This window comes from Moschus berezovskii, chromosome 6 (genome assembly GCF_049115385.1).
Source record: "Moschus berezovskii isolate FMDL1 chromosome 6, NW_MosBer_1.0, whole genome shotgun sequence".
In the NCBI taxonomy this organism is placed as follows: Eukaryota; Metazoa; Chordata; class Mammalia; order Artiodactyla; family Moschidae; genus Moschus; species Moschus berezovskii.
In genome coordinates this window covers 82,795,654-82,815,740 of record NC_142465.1, presented here as the reverse complement: position 1 = coordinate 82,815,740, position 20,087 = coordinate 82,795,654, and the positions used below count along the sequence as shown (strand labels likewise).

Here is a 20,087-nt window from a genome sequence, read left to right as displayed (position 1 = left end):
TGCTGGCATATTAAATGCAGCACTTTCACAACATCATATTTTAGGATTTTAAATAGTTCAGCTGGAATTTCATCACTTCCACTAGCTTTGTTCGTAGTAATGCTTCCTAAGGCCCTCTTGACTTTGCACTCCAGGATGTCTGGCTCTAGGTTAGCGACTACACCATTGTGGTTATCTGAGTCATGAAGATCTTTTTTTGTATAGTTCTTCTGTGTATTTCTGCCACCTCTTTTTAATACGTTCTGCTTCTGTTAGGTCCTTGCTGTTTCTCTCCTTTATTGTGCCCATCTTTGCATGAAATGTTCCCTTGATATATCTAATTTTCTTGAAGAGATCTCCAGTCTTTCCCATTCTATTGTTTTCCTTTATTTCTTTGTATTGATCACTTAAGAAGGTTTCCTTAATCTCCTTGCTATTCTTTGAAACTCTGCATTCAAATGGATATATCTTTCCTCCTCTCCTTTGTCTTCTGATTCTCTTCTTTTCCCATCTATTTGTAAGGTCTTCTCAGACAAGCATTTTACCTTTTTGCATTTCTTTTTCTTGGGGATGGTTTTGATCACAGCCTCTGGTACAATGATACAAACTTCCATCCATAGTTCTTTAGGCACTCTATCTACGAGATCTAATCTCTTGAAACTATTTGCCACTTGCACATATAATTGTATAAACTGGGCACTGTTTTCACTTTGCCTCAGCCTCTTCATTCTTTCTGGAGCTATTTCTCCACTCTTCTCCAGTAGCATATTGGGCACCTACTGACCTGGGAAGTTCATCTTTCCATGTCATATCTTTTTGCTTTTCATACTGTTCATGGGGTTCTCAAGGCAAGAATACTGAAAAAGTTTGCCATTCCCTTCTCCAGTGGACTACTTCTTGTCAGAATTCTCCACCAAGACCCATCTGTCTTGGGTGGCCCTATACGTCATGGCTCAGTTTCACTGAGTTAGACAGGACTATGATGCAAGTGATCAGTTTGGTTAGTTTTCTGTAATTGTGGTTTCCATTCTGTCTGCCCTCTGAAGGATAAAGATAAGAGGCTTGTGAAGCTTACTCCTTGGAAGGAAAGTTATGACCAACCTAGATAGCATATTGAAAAGAAGAGACATTACTTTGCCAACAAAGGTCCGTCTAGTCAAGGCTATGGGTTTTCCAGTGGCATGTATGGATGTGAGAGTTGGACTGTGAAGAAAGCTGAGTGCCGAAGAATTGATGCTTTTGAACTGTGGTGTTGGAGAAGACTCTTGAGAGTCCCTTGGACTGCAAGGAGATCCAACCAGTCCATTCTAAAGGAGATCGATCCTGGGTGTTCATTGGAAGGACTGATGCTAAAGCTGAAACTCCAATATTCTGGCCACTTCATGCGACGAGTTGACTCACTGGAAAAGAGTCTGATGCTGGGAGGGATTGGGGGTGGGAGGAGATGGGGACGATAGAGAATGAGATGGCTGGATGGCATCACCAGCTCGATGGACATGAGTTTGAGTGAACTCTGGGAGTTGGTGATGAACTGGGAAGCCTGGCGTGCTGTGATTCATGGGGTCTCAAAGAGTTGGACATGACTGAGCGACTGAACTGAACTGAACTGAACTGAAGCTTCCTGATGGGAGGGCCTGGCTGTGGGGGAATATGGGTCTTGCTCTGATGGACCATGCTCAATAAATCTTTAATTGAATTTTCTGTTGATGGGTGGGGTTGTGTTTCCTCCCTGTAGTTTGGTCTTAGGCCAAACTATGGTATGGGGTTGGTGACCTTCTTCAAAAGGACTTATGCCAGGACTGTTGTATTTAGTGCTCCTTACCCCATGGCCAGCCACTGTTGATCCACGCCTCCCCCAGAGACTCCTGGACACTCATAGGCAAGTTTGGCTCAGTTTCTATTGGGGTCACTGCTCCTTTCTTCTGGGTCCTGGTGCACACAAGGTTTTGTTTGTGGCCTCCAAGAGTGCTGCCCCAGTCCTGTGGAAGGTCTATAATCAAATCCCACTGGCCTTCAAAGTCAAATTCCCTGGGGGTTCTCAGTCCTCTTACTGGATCTCCAGGTTGGAAAATATGTTGCAGCCCTAGAACTTTTGCAACAGTACGAGAAATTCTTTGGTATGACTGTTCTCCTGTTTGTGGGTTGTCTGCTCAGTGGTTCTATGGTGGGGCTCACATGCCACTCCTATCAGGTCTGCTGCAGCCAGAGTCCCTGTCCTCGCAGCAGGCCACTGCTGATCTGTGCCCCCACAGGAGACAAGCACTCAAAGGCAGGTCTGGCTCAGTCTCTTGTGGGGTCCCTGGGTCCTGGCATGCATGTTTTGTTTGAGCCCTCCGAGTTTCTCTGGTGGGTATTGGGTTTGATTCAAAACATGATTTCGCCCCTCCTACTGAATTGTTGGGGTTTCTCCTTTGCCCTTGGACATGTGGTATCTTTTTTTGCTAAAGCTGAAACTCCAATACTTTGGCCACCTCATGCGACGAGTTGACTCACTGGAAAAGACTCTGATGCTGGGAAGGATTGGGGGTGGGAGGAGAAGGGGACGACAGAGAATGAGATGGCTGGATGGCATCACCGACTCGATGGACACGAGTTTGAGTGAACTCCGGGAGTTTGTGATGGACAGGGAGGCCTGGCGTGCTGTGATTCATGGTGTCGCAAAGAGTCGGTCACAACTGAGCGACTGAACTGAACTGAACATTCTCCTGTCGACGGTTGTTCAGCTATTGTAACTTTGGAGTTCTCGTAGGAGAAGATGAGTGCACGTCCTTCTGCTCCAGCATCTTTCTGGTAACTTTTGCTTATCAAGTTCTTTGCTTTCCTTGAATTTGACTGTAGCTGTTTTGACTTGTGGATTTATTTGTATTGGTTTTGTCTTACTCCTGGATTGTTTTCACTTCCATGACGCCTTAGGCTGATGCTCTGAACAAAGGCTGAGGCGTCAGTGGGTGGAGGAGAACTTTGCTTCTTCCATGGGCCTTGGGAAAACTCTGATGTGCCCCAAGAACCCTTTGATGTGCCATGGCGGCTTGGCTTTCTCAGATGCCGAACCACTCTGTCTTTACTGACAGAAAAGATATTATGTTCAGATGAAGTATAAAAACTATGCCAAGAACTAAACCAAGATACTTTATTCAGGACTCTATACAAGTCTGAGTCTACATAAAGGAGAATCAACAGATATCTCTTTTATGAAAAGTGATTGTGGACTGAGGGCCAGAAGTTTATGAGATATAACATAAATGTCAAATTTTACTCTTTTAGAAGGCATTTGGTAGATTAAAGCAATTGTTCTTCTCAGTCTTCATTTTTTTGTGTGGCAATATTAATAGACTGGACATTTGGTGCCCAACGTGGCGCTCGGGGTGAGAGCCCACCCCGCTGGCCACGGGATCTGTGGCTCCCTTGGGTGCAACCCGTTCCCTGGGCTGATTCATCACCTTGATAGGACTGCTCTACCGTCTGGCAGCATACGGGCTTGAGGCAGATGCGAGAGACGCCCGGCTCCAGCGGCACAGACGTGAGAGATGCCCGGCTCCGGCACAACCGACCACGTGCAGAATCGTGGCTGAGAGGAGCTACCCCGCACCCAGGGTTAGGGCGGTGGCCGAGAGGAGCTGTACCACGTCCAAGAGGCGGTGGCTGCTTGGGCACCGGAGGGCCGAGAGGAGCTGCTCCACATTCAAAGCAGGAGGGGCGGCCTTGAGGAGATACCCCTCGTCCAAGGTAAGGTTCAGCAGCTGCACCTTGCTGGAGCAGCTGGGAAGAGATACTCCACGACCAAGTGGAATATAAGAATCCAGTGTTTTGGGGAGGAAGGAACAAGATGGTGGAGGGATAAGACGGCGAGACCACTCTCTCCCCCACAAATTCATCAAAAGAACATTTGAACGCGGAGTAAAGTCCACAAAACAACTTCTGAATACTGGCAGAGGACATCAGGTCACCCAGAAAAGCAGCCCATTGTCTTCAAAAGGAGAGAGAAGAAATCCAGCTCCACCCACCAGAACACCGACACATGCTTCCCTAACCAGGGAACCCGGACAAGTCACCCGTCCAACTCCACACACGGCGAAGAAACTACATAATAAAGAGAACTCCACAAACTGCAAGAAGAGGGAAAGGCCACCCCAAGCAAAGCAATATAAGCAAGATGAAGAGGCAGAGAAATACCCAGCAAGTAAAGGAACAAGATAATTGCCCACCAACACAAACAAAAGAAGAAGATATAGGGAATCTACCTGATAAAGAATTTCGAATTTTGATGGTGAAAATCATTCAAAATCTTGAAAGCAAAATGGAGTTACAGATAAATAACCTGGAGAAAAGGATTGAGAAGATGGAAGAAAGATTTAATAAGGACTTAGAAGAAATAAAAAAGAGTCAATATACAATGAATAATGCAATTGATGAGATCAGAAACACTCTGGAGGGAACAAACAGTAGAATAACAAGAGGCAGAAGACAGGATAAGCGAACTAGAAGATAGAATTGTAGAAATAAATGAAGCAGAGAGGAAAAAAGAAAAACGAATTAAAAGAAATGAGGACAATATTAGAGACCTCTGGGACAATGTTAAACGCTCCAACATTCGAATCATAGGAGTCCCAGAAGAAGACAAAAAGAAAGACCATGAGAGAATACTTGAGGAGATAATAGTTGAAAACTTCCCTAAAATAGGGAAAGAAATAATCACCCAAGTCCAAGAAACCCAGAGAGTCCCCAACAGGATAAACCCAAGGCGAAATACTCCAAGACACATATTAATCAAATTAACAAAGATCAAACACAAAGAACAAATATTAAAAGCAGCAAGGGAAAAGCAGCAAATAACACACAAGGGGATTCCCATAAGGATAACAGCTGATCTTTCAACAGAAACTTTTCAGGCCAGAAGGGAATGGCAAGACATACTTAAAGTGATGAAAGAAAATACCCTACAGCCCAGATTACTATACCCAGCAAGGATCTCATTCAAATATGAAGGAGAAATCAAAAGCTTTACAGACAAGCAAAAGCTGAGGGAATTCAGCATCACCAAACCAGCTCTCCAACAAATGCTAAAGGATCTTCTCTAGACAGGAAACACAGAAAGAGTGTATAAACTTGAACCCAAAGCAATAAAGAAAATGGCTACGGGATCATACTTATCAATAATTACCTTAAACGTAAATGGGTTGAATGCCCCAACCAAAAGACAAAGGCTGGCTGAATGGATACAAAAACAAAACCCGCATATATGCTGTCTACAAGAGACCCACCTCAAAACGAGGGACGCACACAGACTGAAAGTGAAGGGCTGGAAAAAGATATTCCATGCAAATAGAGACCAAAAGAAAGCAGGAGTAGCAATACTCATATCAGATAAAATACACTTTAAAACAAAGGCTGTGAAAAGAGACAAAGAAGGAAACTACATAATGATCAAAGGATCAATCCAAGAAGAAGATATAACAATTATAAATATTTATGCACCCAACATAGGAGCACCGCAATATGTAAGACAATTACTAACAAGTATGAAAGGGGAAATTAACAATAACACAATAATAGTGGGAGATATTAACACCCCACTTACATCTATGGATAGATCAACTAAACAGAAAATTAACAAGGAAACACAATCTTTAAATGATACAATAGACCAGATAGACCTAATAGATATCTATAGGACATTTCACCCCAAAACAATGAACTTCACCTTTTTCTCAAGTGCACACGGAACCTTTTCCAGGATAGATCACATCCTGGGTCATAAATCTAGCCTAGGTAAATTCAAAAAAATTGAAATCATTCCAAGCATCTTTTCTGACCACAATGCAGTAAGATTAGATCTCAATTACAGGAGAATAACTATTAAAAATGCCAACATACGGAGACTGAACAACACGCTGCTGAATAATGGACAAATTATAGAAGAACTCAAAAGAGACATCAAAATATGCATAGAAATGAATGAAAATGAAAACACAACAACCCAAAACCTCTGGGACACTGTAAAAGCAGGGCTAAGGGGGAAGTTCATAGCAATACAGGCACACCTCAAGAAACAAGAAAAAAGTCAACTAAATAACCTAACTCTACATCTAAAGCAACTAGAAAAGGAAGAAATGAAGAACCCCAGGGTCAGTAGAAGGAAAGAAATCATAAAAATTAGGGCAGAGATAAATGCAAAAGAAACAAAAGAGACTATAGCAAAAATCAACAAAGCCAAAAGCTGGTTCTTTGAGAAGGTAAATAAAATTGACAAACCACTATCCAGACTCATCAAGAAAGAAAGGGAGAAGAACCAAATCAATAAAATTAGAAATGAAAATGGAGAGATCACAACTGACAACACAGAAATACAAAGGATTATTAGAGAATACTATCAGCAATTATATGACAATAAAATGAATAACCTGGAAGAAATGGACAAATTCCTAGAAAAGTACTACTTTTCAAAACTGAACCAGGAAGAAATAGAAAATCTGAACAAACCCATCACAAGCACGGAAACTGAAACTGTAATCAAAAATCTCCCAGCAAACAAAAGCCCAGGTCCAGACGGCTTCACAGCTGAATTCTACCAAAAATTTAGAGAAGACCTAACACCTATTCTACTCAAACTCTTCCAGAAAGTAGCTGAGGAAGGGAAACTTCCAAACTCATTCTATGACGCCACCATCACCCTAATCCCAAAACCTGGTAAAGACCCCACAAAAAAGAAAACTACAGGCCAATATCACTGATGAACATAGATGCAAAAATCCTTAACAAAATTCTAGCAATCAGAATCCAACAACACATTAAGAAGATCATACATCATGACCAAGTGGGCTTTATCCCAGGAATGCAAGGATTCTTCAATATCCACAAATCAATCAACGTAATACACCACATTAACAAACTGAAAAATAAAAATCATATGATTATCTCAATAGATGCAGAGAAAGCCTTCGACAAAACTCAACATCCATTTATGATAAAAACCCTCCAGAAAGTGGGAATAGAAGGGACATACCTCAACATAATAAAAGCTATATATGACAAACCCACAGCAAACATATTCCTCAATGGTGAAAAACTGAAAGCATTTCCCCTAAAGTCAGGAACAAGACAAGGGTGCCCACTCTCACCACTACTCTTCAACATAGTTCTGGAAGTTTTGGCCACAGCAATCAGAGCAGAAAAAGACATAAAAGGAATACAAATTGGAAAAGAAGAAGTAAAGCTTTCACTGTTCGCTGATGACATGATCCTCTACACAGAAAACCCTAAAGACTCTACCAGAAAACTACTAGAGCTAATCAATGATTACAGTAAAGTTGCAGGATATAAAATCAACACACAGAAATCCCTTGCATTGCTATACACTAATAATGAGAAAATAGAAAGAGAAATTAAGGAAACTATTCCATTCACGCCAGCAGATTTGGAAAACTCAGCAGTGGCCACAGGACTGGAAGAGGTCAGTCTTCATTCCAATCCCAAAGAAAGGCAATGCCAAAGAATGCTCAAACTACCGCACAATTGCACTCATCTCACACGCTAGTAAAGTCATGCTCAAAATTCTCCAAGCCAGGCTTCAGCAGTATATAAACCGTGAACTCCCAGATGTTCAAGCAGGTTTTAGAAAAGGCAGGGGCACCAGAGATCAAATTGCCAACATCCGCTGGATCATGGAGAAAGCAAGAGAGTTTCAGAAAAACATCTATTTCTGCTTTATTGACTATGCCAAAGCCTTTGACTGTGTCGATCACGATAAACTGTGGAACATTCTGAAAGAGATGGGAATCCCAGACCACCTGACCTGCCTCTTGAGAAACCTGTATGCAGGTCAGGAAGCAACAGTTAGAACTGGACATGGAACAACAGACTGGTTCCAAATAGGAAAAGGTGTACGTCAAGGTTGTATATTGTCACCTTGCTTATTTAACTTATATGCAGAGTACATCATGAGGAACGCTGGGCTGGAAGAAGCACAAGCTGGAATCAAGATTGCCGGGAGAAATATCAATAACCTCAGATATGCAGATGACACTACCCTTATGGCAGAAAGTGAAGAGGAACTCAAAAGCCTCTTGATGACAGTGAAAGAGGAGAGTGAAAAGGTTGGCTTGAAGCTCAACATTCAGAAAACAAAGATCATGGCATCTGGTCCCATCACTTCATGGGAAATAGATGGAAAAACAGTGGAAACAGTGTCAGACTTTGTTTTTTTGGGCTCCAAAATCACTGCAGATGCTGATTGCAGCCATGAAATTAAAAGACGCTTGCTCCTTGGAAGGAAAGTTATGACCAACCTTGATAGTATATTAAATAGCAGAGACATTACTTTGCCAACCAAGGTCCGTCTAGTCAAGGCAATGGTTTTTCCCGTGGTCATGTATGGATGTGAGAGTTGGACTGTGAAGAAGGCTGACCGCCGAAGAATCGATGCTTTTGAACTGTGGTGTTGGAGAAGACTCTTGAGAGTCCCTTATACTGCAAGGAGATCCAACCAGTCCATTCTAAAGGAGATCAATCCTGGATGTTCATTGGAGGGGCTGATGCTAAAGCTGAAACTGCAATACTTTGGCCACCTCATGCGACGAGTTGACTCACTGGAAAAGACTCTGATGCTGGGAAAGGTTGGGGGCGGGAGGAGAAGGGGACGACGGAGAATGAGATGGCTGGATGCCATCACCGACTCTGTGGACATGAGTTTGAGTGAACTCCGGGAGTTGGTGATGGACAGGGAGGCCTGGCGTGCTGTGATTCATGGGGTCGCAGAGAGTCGGACACGACTGAGCGACTGAACTGAACTGAACTGAACTGATTCCATTCACTGTTGCAATGAAAAGAATTAAATACTTAGGAATATATCTACCTAAGGAAACAAAAGACTTGTACATAGAAAACTATAAAACACTAGTGAAAGTAATCAAAGAGGACACGAATAGATGGAGAAATATACCGTGTTCGTGGATTGGAAGAATAAATATTGTAAAAATGAGTATACTACCCAAAGTAATTTATACATTCAATGCAATCCCTATCAAGCTACCAACAATATTTTTCACAGAACTAGAACAAATAATCTCACAATTTGTATGGAAATACAAAAAACCTCGAATAGCCAAAGCAATCTTGAGGAAGAAGAATGGAACTGGGGGAATTAACCTGCCAGACTTCAGGCTCTACTACAAAGCCACAGTCATCAAGACAGTATGGTACTGGCATAAAGACAGAAATATAGATCAATGGAACAAAATAGAAAGCCCAGAGATAAATCCACGCACCTATGGACACCTTATCTTTGACAAAGGAGGCAAGAATGTACAATGGAGAAAAGACAGTCTCTTTAACAAGTGGTGCTGGGAAAACTGGACAGCCACTTGTAAAAGAATGAAACTAGAACACTTCCTAACACCATACACCAAAATAAACTCAAAATGGATTAGAGAGCTAAATGTAAGACCAGAAACTATAAAACTCCTAGAGGAGAACGTAGGCAAAACACTATCCGACATAAATCACAGCAGGATCCTCCAAGACCCACCTCCCAGAATATTGGAAATAAAAGCAAAAATAAACGAATGGGACCTAATTAAAATCAAAAGCTTCTGCACAGCAAAGGAAACTATAAGTAAGGTGAAAAGACAGCCTTCAGAATGGGAGAAAATAATAGCAAATGAAGCAACTGATAAAGGATTAATCTCCAAAATATATAAGCAGCTCCTGCAGCTCAATTCCAGAAAAATAAATGACCCAATCAAAAAATGGGCCAAAGAACTAAACAGACATTTCTCCAAAGAAGACATACAGATGGCTAACAAACACATGAAAAAATGCTCAACATCCCTCATAATCAGAGAAATGCAAATCAAAACCACAATGAGATACCATTTCACACCAGTCAGAATGGCTGCTACCCAAAAGTCTACATGCAATAAATGCTGGAGAGGGTGTGGAGAGAAGGGAACCCTCTTACACTGTTGGTGGGAATGCAAACTAGTACAGCCACTATGGAGAACAGTGTGGAGATTCCTCAAAAACCTGGAAATAGAACTGCCATATGATCCAGCAATCGCACTTCTGGGCATACACACCAAGGAAACCAGAATTGAAAGAGACACATGTACTCCAATGTTCATCGCAGCACTGTTTATAACAGCCAGGACATGGAAGCAACTTTGAGGTCCATCTGCAGACGAATGGATAAGAAAGCTTTGGTATATATACACAATGGAGTATTACTCAGCCATTAAAAAGAATGCATTTGAATCAGTTCTAATGAGGTGGATGAAACTGGAGCCTATTATACAGAATGAAGTAAGCCAGAAAGAAAACACCAATACAGTATACTAACGCATATATATGGAATTTCAGTTCAGTTCAGTTCAGTTCAGTCGCTCAGTCGTGTCTGACTCTCCGCGACCACATGAATCACAGCACGCCAGGCCTCCCTGTCCATCACCAACTCCCGGAGTACACTCAAACTCATGTCCACAGAGTCGGTGATGCCATCCAGCCATCTCATTCTCCGTCGTCCCCTTCTCCTCCCGCCCCCAACCTTTCCCAGCATCAGAGTCTTTTCCAGTGAGTCAACTCGTCGCATGAGGTGGCCAAAGTATTGCAGTTTCAGCTTTAGCATCAGTCCCTCCAATGAACATCCAGGATTGATCTCCTTTAGAATGGACTGGTTGGATCTCCTTGCAGTATAAGGGACTCTCAAGAGTCTTCTCCAACACCACGGTTCAAAAGATGCAAATGATAACCCTGTGTACGAGACAGCAAAAGAGACACAGATGTATAGAACAGTCTTTGGGACGCTGTGGGAGAGGGTGAGGGCGGGATGATTTGGGAGAATGGCATTGAAACATGTATGTTGCCATATGTGAAACAAATCACCAGTTCAGGGTCGATGCATGTTTACAGGATGCTCGGGGCTGGTGTGCGGGGATGACCCAGAGGGAGGATAAAGGGAGGAGGGAGGTGGGAGGGGGGGTTCAGGAAGGGGAACTCATGTACACCCGGGGCGGATTCATGTCAATGTATGGCAAAACCAACCAATATAATATTGTAAAATAATTAGCCTCCAATAAATAATTAGTCTCCAAAGAAGACACACAGATGGCCAAGAGGCACGTGAAGAGATGATCATTTCACTAATCATCAAGGAAAAACAAATCAAAACCACGAGATATCAACTCACACCTGTTAGAATGGACATTATCAAAAAGAGAAGTAACAAGTGCTGACAAGGATGTGAAGAAAAGGGAAGCCATGTGCACTGCTGGTGAGAATGTAAATTGGTGCAGCCACTATGGAAAAAAGTATGGAGATTCCTCAAAATATTAAAAATAGAACCACCATGTGATCCAGCAATTCCACTCCTAAGTATTTATTTTTAGGAAACAAAATTAATTTAAAAAATATATATACTACACTATGTTCAATGCAGTATTACTTATAATAAAGATATGGATGCAATCTAAGCACCCATCAAGAGATGATAATGTGATATACATTGCAAAATGGAATATTCCTCACCCATTAAAAAGAATGAAACATAGCCATTTGCAACAACATGGATGGGCCTAGAAGGCATGATGATTAAGTGAGATAAGTCAGATAGAGAAAGACAAATACTATGTAATTTCAATTATATGTGAAATCTAAAAAACAAAACTGAACATAACAAAACAGATATAGCTACAGATATAGAGAACAAACAGATGGCTTCCAGCAGGGAGGGGATGGGGTGAGGAAGAAATAGATGAGGGGGATTAAGAGGTACAAACTTAAAGCTGAAAAATAAATGAGTCATGGGTATGAAATACACAGTGTATAGAATATAATCAATAACTATAAAATATCTTTACATGGTGAGATATTGTAACTAGATTTATTGCGGTTATTACTTTGAAATGTGTAGAAATACTGAACAACTATTTTGTGTAACAGGAACTAATAGAGTGTGGTAGGACAATTATACTTTAAAAACAAAAACAAATTCATAGAAAGATATCAGCTTTGTGATTACCAGAGGCCAGGGGAATTGGATGAAAGCATTAAAAGGTACAAACTTGCAGTTATAAGATAAATAGGTGCTAGGGATGGAATGTACAACACGATACATACAATTAACACTATATGTCACATATAAAAGTTGTTATGAGAATAATTCCTAAGAGTTCTCATCATGAGAAAAATCTTTTTTTCTATTTTATTTTGTATCTATATAAGATGATAGATGTTCACTGAATTTACTGTATATGTCAGTCACGTCATTATGCAGTATATTTCAAACTTACACAGTGCTGCATGTCAATTATTTCTCAATGAAACTGTAAGAAAAAGTTGTACTGTAAAAAAACATGTCTCTAAAAATATAATGTTTTGTAATTATGTATTCATGAATTTTCTAATCTACTACAGAATGCTGCTATATGACAGACAGTTCAACAACTGCATGCTTCTGAGTTTCCACTGGAAACTAAAAGTTAATAAAAGTTAAATTTAATAATCAATATATAAAAATAAATACTAGAAACTAAAATGAAAGAAAACAACTTTGTATACAAGGTATGAAAGAGAAATGGGATGTGTTTCTATATGAAAGTGAAAGTCGATCAGTTGTGTCCAACTCTTTGAGACCCCACCGATGGTGGCCTGCCAGGCTCCTCTGTCCATGGAATTCTCCAGGCCAGAAAACTGGAGTGGGTAGCTGCTTCCTTCTCCAGGGGATCTTCCTGCCCGAGGAATCAAACCCATGTCTCCTGCACTGCAGGTGGATTCTTTACCAACGGAGCTACCAGGGAAGCCCAAAAATACTGGAGTGGGTAGCGTATCCCTTCTCTAGGGGATCTTCCTGACCCAGGAATTGAACTGGGGTCTCCCCATCACAGGTGGATTCTTTACCAACTGAGCTATCAGGGAAGAATATGTAAAGAACATAGGTTGTGTTTTTGTTATGGAAAGAAAGGGAGTAATTTTATACAGTAACTTTGTAAACTAAAATTACTGATTATTCCAAAATGAAAAAAAGGACTAATACAAAGTCTAAATGAATATAGAAAGTTGCTTGTTTATAAATTTTATGTTGAAAGGTCAAATTTAGCTAATCTTACATAGATTTATTTATAAGGGTCTTAAAAATGAGGTCAGTAATAAACTGATACAAATTGGAGGTTCCCCGCCCCGCCGTGTTAAAAAGTTTCTTAGATTACAGGTCCGCTTTTAATATTATAAAAGGTTTTTCTTTACCTTTTGTGTAATCTATCTAGAAACTAAAGATTCTGTGTCTTAGCAAAATAATTTCCTGTGCTTCATGTTATCTTTATCAGGTCTGTAATTAGTTAGGAAAACTGAACCTTTGCAATATTATAAGAGGTAAGGCTTTTTGGTTTTATAAAAAAAATTATTTATTTACACTAATTTTTGTCTGAATTTTCATACTGTTCATGGGGTTCATGGGGTTCTCTAAAGAGCCTCTTGATGAAAATAAAAGAGGAGAGTGAAAAAGTTGGCTTAAAACTCAACATTCAAAAAACTAAGATCATGGCATCTGGTCCTATCACTTCATGTCAAGTAGATGGGGAAACAATGGAAACAAGTGACAGACTTTATTTTCTTGGGTTCCAAAATCACTGCAGATGATGACTGCAGCCATAAAATTAAAAGATGCTTGCTCCTTGGAAGAAAAGCTATGACCAACCTAGACAGCATACTCAAAAGCAGAGACATTACTTTGCTGACAAAGGTCCAGCTTAGTCAAAGCTATGGTTTTTCCAGTAGTCATGTATGGATGTGAGAGTTGGACCATAAAGAAGGCTGAGCGCAGAAGAATTGATGCTTTTGAACTGTGGTGTTGGAGAAGACTCTTGAGAACCCCTTGGAATGCAAGGAGATCAAACCAGTCAATCCTAAAGGAAACCAATCCTGATTATTCATTATAAGGACTGATGCTGAAGCTGAAGCTCCAATACTTTGGCCACCTGATGCAAAGAGCCAACTCATTGGAAAAGACTCTGATGTTGGGAAAGATTGAAGGCAGGAGAAGGGGACAACAGAAGTTGAAATGGTTGGATGGTATCATCGACTTGATGGACATGAGTTTGAGGAAGCTCCAGGAATTGCTGATGGATAGGGAAGCCTAGTGTGCTACAGTCCATGGGTTGCAAAGAGTCGGACACAATTGAGTGACTGAACAACAGCAAAATGTTATTAATATGTGTTCCAGAAATTGCATGAAATTCTTAGAAATCCTAGTATAATGTTATCAGTCATCTTAAAATATTGTACATCATAGAAATAACTGAATTTATCTGACAATTTCATCATTTTTTTTTAATAGGGAACTCTCATCAGATCTTTAACCATGGCTATTTTTAAGTCTTTTGTCATTTACAGAGAGTTATTGTTCTATTCTTAATTCTTCTCGGAAAGCATTTACGATCAACTACAGGCCAGAATGCCTTGTCTTTGTGGAGATTCATAGAAATGATCCTGACAAGTACTCTAGAATATAGCTTTCTGATAACTTTAAGGCCACACCAGTAAACTGAGTAAGAATTTCTAGAACTCTAATAGAGAAACTGCTTAATTAATAAAACTTCTAACCCAAGATTAGGGAAAATAAAGATTAATTCCAAGGGACCAAATGAACTGATGAAAATAACTAACTTTTATGACTTTTCTTAAAACATTGTTGGTTCTTTAATGCTTGTTTTCCATATTTAAAAATCTTTTTTTCCCTCTCCTTCTAAGTTATCTAAACCTACAACAATTTGGTATACTTTTATAAACAAAAATGAAACATTTTTCTTTTTCTCCTTATCTGATTCCTTCAGAATAAAACAAATTTTAAAAACCCTGTTATTGAGTATTCCTATTTTCACAGCAATAGATATTTGCATAAGTTCAATAAGAATTTGTTCTCCCTGTAATAGGATATAACTGCTAAGTCCTTGGCTTGGCTTCTTAGCATAAAGAGGCTCTTAAAGATGTAACCTGAGTTTCCTTGTTAAGTCAGTTTTAAGTATCTAAAGTTGACTTTAAAATATATATATAAATAAATATACTTGTTTGTTGTATATATAAAATATATATGTTTGCTGTATATATAAATATATACATATACTTATTTGTTTGTTTTATTTTTGTGATGGGTCTTAGTTGTTGCATGAGGGATCTTTTGTTGCCACACAGGCTCCAGAGCCAGTGGGCTCTGCAGTTGTAGTACGTGGGGGCTTATTTGCCCTAGGGCCTGTGGGATCTTAGTTCCTAACCAGGGATCAGATCTGTGTCCACTGTATTGGAAGGTGGATTCTTAACCACTGGACCACCAGAGAAGTCCCTAAAGTTGACTCTGCAGAGTCAATAAAGGCCCTTGGATATTACCAAAGCTTTGATTGGAATATCATATTTGAGAATGCACATAAAATCTATTTTTGCTATACTTATGTAAATAACAAGTCAAGTTTAAAGAGACTAGACTTATTTTACAAACAAATTACTTACTATGATTATCTTTGGTAAAAATGACTATAGAGAGAAAAATTATGTTTAAACAGAAAACTTTGGCATACCCATAATTAAATTCTAGTCCTGCTTATTTTCTTTGGGGATTTGTTTCTAACTGTAAAATGGACTGGATCCTGAACTCTTATGGTTTTCTCTAACATCTGGCTACAACTCTCCAAACTAATATTTTCAATTTTCTCCCACCCTTCTGATTTGAAATTAAAACTAAAAGTATTCTTTTCCTTAAACCCTACAAGACAAAGCTATAGCTCTTGATACAGACTTCAGAGAATTCACCACAATGGATCACATATAGACAAAAAAACAACCTTCATACTTACTTCTACGTAGGCCACTCAGACCTCAGCAGAACACCTGATGACATCATCACTGACATTCAAACTGCAAACCAGGAAAATCTATCAGTTTGAAACTGCCATCTTCATTCCACCATCTAAAAATCTAAGCTCAGCTCCAAAAATTTTCTTGACTTGAATGCTCTCTAGACTCAACAACTGCATTTATACTTTGTTCCAACTAATCTTTAATATTTGCCTTTCTTTTCTTTCCATAGTAATACTTATTAAATAACTGATCGCTTACACCATATAGAAGGTTACTTACATGGAAGCTTACGTATCACACAACCTCCTAAAATAAGGCATCTTCATGTTAATCCCATCCTAAGTAACCTTGACATAGTTCAGTACTATAAGATGCTAATGTAATATTGAAAGGCTTATTTCCACCAGGTCCATAAAGGTTTCTGTGGTCTGCTTCGAAAACAAGACAATGCCTCATATATTAAAACCTAGAGACTCTGTTTATTGGAAAAGACATCAACAAAAAACTGCACTTAAATCTCACTAGGAGAGACCTTATCCTCTGCAAAATCTCTATAATCACAGCAAGAATCTAGACAATCTTTATCCAGAGTTATTTTAGACAACTGCATAGCCTTAAACACCCTAACTACCCAAGATGGAGGTACATGTACTATTGTAAGAGAGCAAGATGAGCACAGCCCTTAGCAGGTAGCCATTACTATGCCTCACTACTCTGCACCCTGTTACTAGGCAACAGGTCTTGCTCAGTCATTGCTCAGTGCCTCAGTGGGCCCTGCCCACAAGTAACTGTCAATGAGGGACCATTAGGGAAGTGATTTACCCAAGGGTCATTGGTGTGGTGGTCATTAGGTGGAGAGTGAGGTAAGAGGCAGATTCAGGCCTTCTCCTGGAGGCCCTCCAGCTCATTCAGCCTTGGGCAAGCAGGTGAGCTGGAGCGCCCAGGGAACACACTAAGAACTGTGTTCTTCTATAGGGCTCCAGAGCCCTTACGAAGGCCCTCCATTACTAGCCTTGGCCCAGGCCTTGAACCTGGTCTCCCCATCTGGGTGGCTTGAGGAGACTGAGGGCCAGTTGGGCTGGGCGCCTGGCTCCCTCAGAGATGACATCTGGACAGGATGTGGGAACCTGGCCCTGATAGAGCTGCCAACTGAGATCTGCCTCCTATTAGCCAGGACTGGGCTCTTGGAGAGTGAAAGTTGTGCCTTGGGACCTTGCCCTTTCTTGTCGAGACACAGAATAACATTCATTTGGTAGAGATTTACAAGAATGTTGTTACCTGACCATGATCTGATCTCAAGAGCAAAGGATCTTACACAAGATGTTTATAACAACTAACCACGCCCCTCCCTCCCCTTTTACTTTTAAAGGGGCTTGCTGAAAGCTTTCAGTAACTTTGGGGTTCTTAGGGCATGAACCACCCATCTCCTTGTATGAATCTGTAATAAATCTCTGTTTCAGACTCTAATGTTTTAGTATTGATGTGCCTCACTGGGCACACAGACTTGTGATTTGTTAACAGCATAACTGGTTAAAAAAAAAAAAGTTTCTATATTAACATACCAAAAAGATCTGAAAGACTAGATGCCAATCATTTATCAAACAGGCAACACTTCTGAAACACAGGTTCAATCCCTGGATCAGGAAGATCTCCTGCAAAACGAAATGCCAACCCACTCCAGTATTCTTGCCTAGAGAAGCCCATGTACAGTGGACCCTGGCAGGCCACATTCCATAGGGTCGCAAAGAGTTGGACATGACTTTGGTAATTTAACACACACACACTTCTCTTGATTATTTAGTTGGAAATCTCTGCTCTGGAGAATCCTTTTCAATACTTGGCTATTATTCTCCTTATAGTCATCATATTAGCCTCCTAAATGCACTGTATCCTCTCTAGAGTTCTAAATGTGGCTACTCACACATCAAATGTTATCCATTAGTGTTAGACAACTGGAAGAACACAAAGATCCTACTGCCAGTGTCCAGGGTGACTATGCAACTGCCGGTAAGGGCAATTACAAGACCATCCATCCCAATGCCTACATTGAAGAAGTAGTGAGAGTAACACTATATTGGTTCACTCTCAGCTTGCTAAGAGAATGACTGAAAGTCGGGGATTTTTAAAAATAAAATAAATGGAGACCAGGCTTGAAAAATCCCTCAAGGTGACCAAACCAGTTCAGTCACATAAGCAAAACCAAATCTAGTTTACATCATGAACATAAGTGAAACTTATTTCTTGTAAATGCCTCTGACAATCAACTTAAATTGTCTTCTTAAAATAGCCTAATCACTTTTAACCAATCTCCTACCATCTGTAAACTCCTAACGTCATAAACCATTGGAAAGGTTAAAGAACTTCCTCATGCTCACTTTATAAGCCATTCTATAACAACATGCCTATAAAATAATCATATCAAGTTAAGCTCTCTGAAATTTAATAATAGGCAGTTACAGGCATGCTGTGATTCATGGGGTCTCAAAGAGTCGGACACGACTGAGCGACTGAACTGAACTGAACAGGCCATAGCGGTACAGGGAGGAGTAAATTTAACTTACTTAAATCCTTAGAAGACTGCCTAGTATTAAAAGAAATTTCAGAGAGCTTAACTTGATATGAATATTTTACAGGCATGGAAAATCCCCATGGACAGAGGAGCCTGGCTGGCTACAGTTCATGCGGTCGTTGAGTCAGACATGAGCGACTAAGCACACACAGCACATAACGCCATTAGATAGGTACTGTTATTATACTAACTTTGAAGATCAATAACTTGGGCACAGTAAGGTTAAGCTACTCTCCCATAGTCATACAGCTGGGGAATGGTAGACCCGGGAGCTGAACCCAGCAAGCGCAATAAGGATTTAAGCGCGGTGTCAAAGAATCAATAATTATCCCTATTACAGTTCAGTTCAGTCGCTCTGTCGTGTCCGACTCTTTGCGACCCCATGAATCACAGCACGCCAGGCCTTCCTGTCCATCACCAACTCCCGGAGTTCACTCAAACTCATGTCCATCGAGTCGATGATGCCATCCAGCCATCTCATTCTCTGTCGTCCCCGTCTCCTCCCACCCCATTCCCTCCCAGCATCAGACTCTTTTCCAGGGAGTCAACTCGTCGCATGAGGTGGCCAAAGTATTGGAGTTTCAGCTTTAGCATCAGTCCTTCCAATGCAACTGGGTGTAACTCTGCTAAAGGCTTTTGAGAGCCCCATCCAGTGTTTTGTTTTATTTTACTAAGGCTTTTAGCTCCCGTCAGAGACAGGCCACTGCCAGGAATCGCCTGGGCGAGGAGCTGTCAAGGCTGAGTTCGGACACCTATCGGGGGACAGAGGGGCAAGCCTGCCGGGCAGCCCACTTGGCACGATCGTCCTCAGCCAGGACAGGACAAATCACGGACCCAGGAGCAGAAACAGCCTGTGGACCTCCTCGATGGGAGGCAGGAAGGGGGCGGGGATGGGGTGCCGAGAGGGGCGGCGGGCGCGGGCCGTGCCGGGGCGGGGCGAGAGGAAGGCGGGCCGGGGCTGACTCACAGATCCAGGAGCTGACTGACTCGCTGGGGGCTGGGCATCGCGGCCGCCCTTCGGAGCCTCTTCCGCGGTCCGGGGGCCGCGGAGATTCAGCCGGAGACCTTCTGTCAACTCCGCCTCCAGCGCAAAGCGTCGTCCCTCGTGACGTCACCCGCCTCTTCCGGTGACCAGGCGCCGGCGCGCTCGCGACGACAGAGGGGAAGCGTAGCCCCCTCGGGGCGGAACCCTGCACGCTGCGCCGGAGCGACAGTGTGATAAACTAGCGAGAAGTCTTGGGCCCTGAGGACTGCGGGAGTTGTCATTCTGCAGTCCCTCCGGCGCGCTCGGGCGGTTTCCCTGTTGGGCTAGCCAGGCGCCGGACCTCTCCTAGTACCTCCTGGAACCTCGCGGCTCTGCGCTTGGCCGCCGTTACTATAGGGGTGCATTCCATGCTGGGCCTAGCGTTAGTGGATGCACACCGGAGACCCTCGTAGATACAGAAACCATGACCGTCAAAGGTGTTTTAGAGGACTGGAGAGTGACGTTTATCGAGCACTTCCTATAAGAAAGTGAGCACTGAACTACCTGTTTTCAATAATTAACCATATTCTGGTCTTCCCTGATGGTATGGTGGATAAGAATCAGCCTGCTAATGCAGGGGGCATGGATTTAATCCTTGGTCGGGGAGGATTCCACAGGCGTCAGAGTAACTAAGCCCATGAGCCGCAACTACTGAAGCCCATTTTACTAGAGCATGTG

The 20,087-nt window shown here is 41.5% G+C and overlaps 1 protein-coding gene across 2 annotated transcripts in view; it reads right to left on the bottom strand.

The window, feature by feature from the left end:
• The window catches only part of AMN1 (antagonist of mitotic exit network 1 homolog), an 84,903-nt gene extending 65,408 nt beyond the window's left edge, over positions 1-19,495 (bottom strand). Inside the window, exons 1-2 of one of the 2 annotated variants that reach the window (XM_055396825.2) lie at positions 19,353-19,472; positions 15,813-15,873 (exon numbers count right to left, since the gene is read on the bottom strand). Coding sequence is in view for 1 of the 2 variants with exons in the window: in XM_055396824.2 (XP_055252799.1) it covers positions 19,353-19,390 (38 nt within the window). In the remaining variant the exon portion in view is untranslated. Of the gene's footprint in view, positions 1-15,812; positions 15,874-19,352 lie in introns of both variants that reach the window. The other variant, XM_055396824.2, reaches the window with a different exon arrangement.
• Positions 19,496-20,087: the final 592 nt, after the last annotated feature.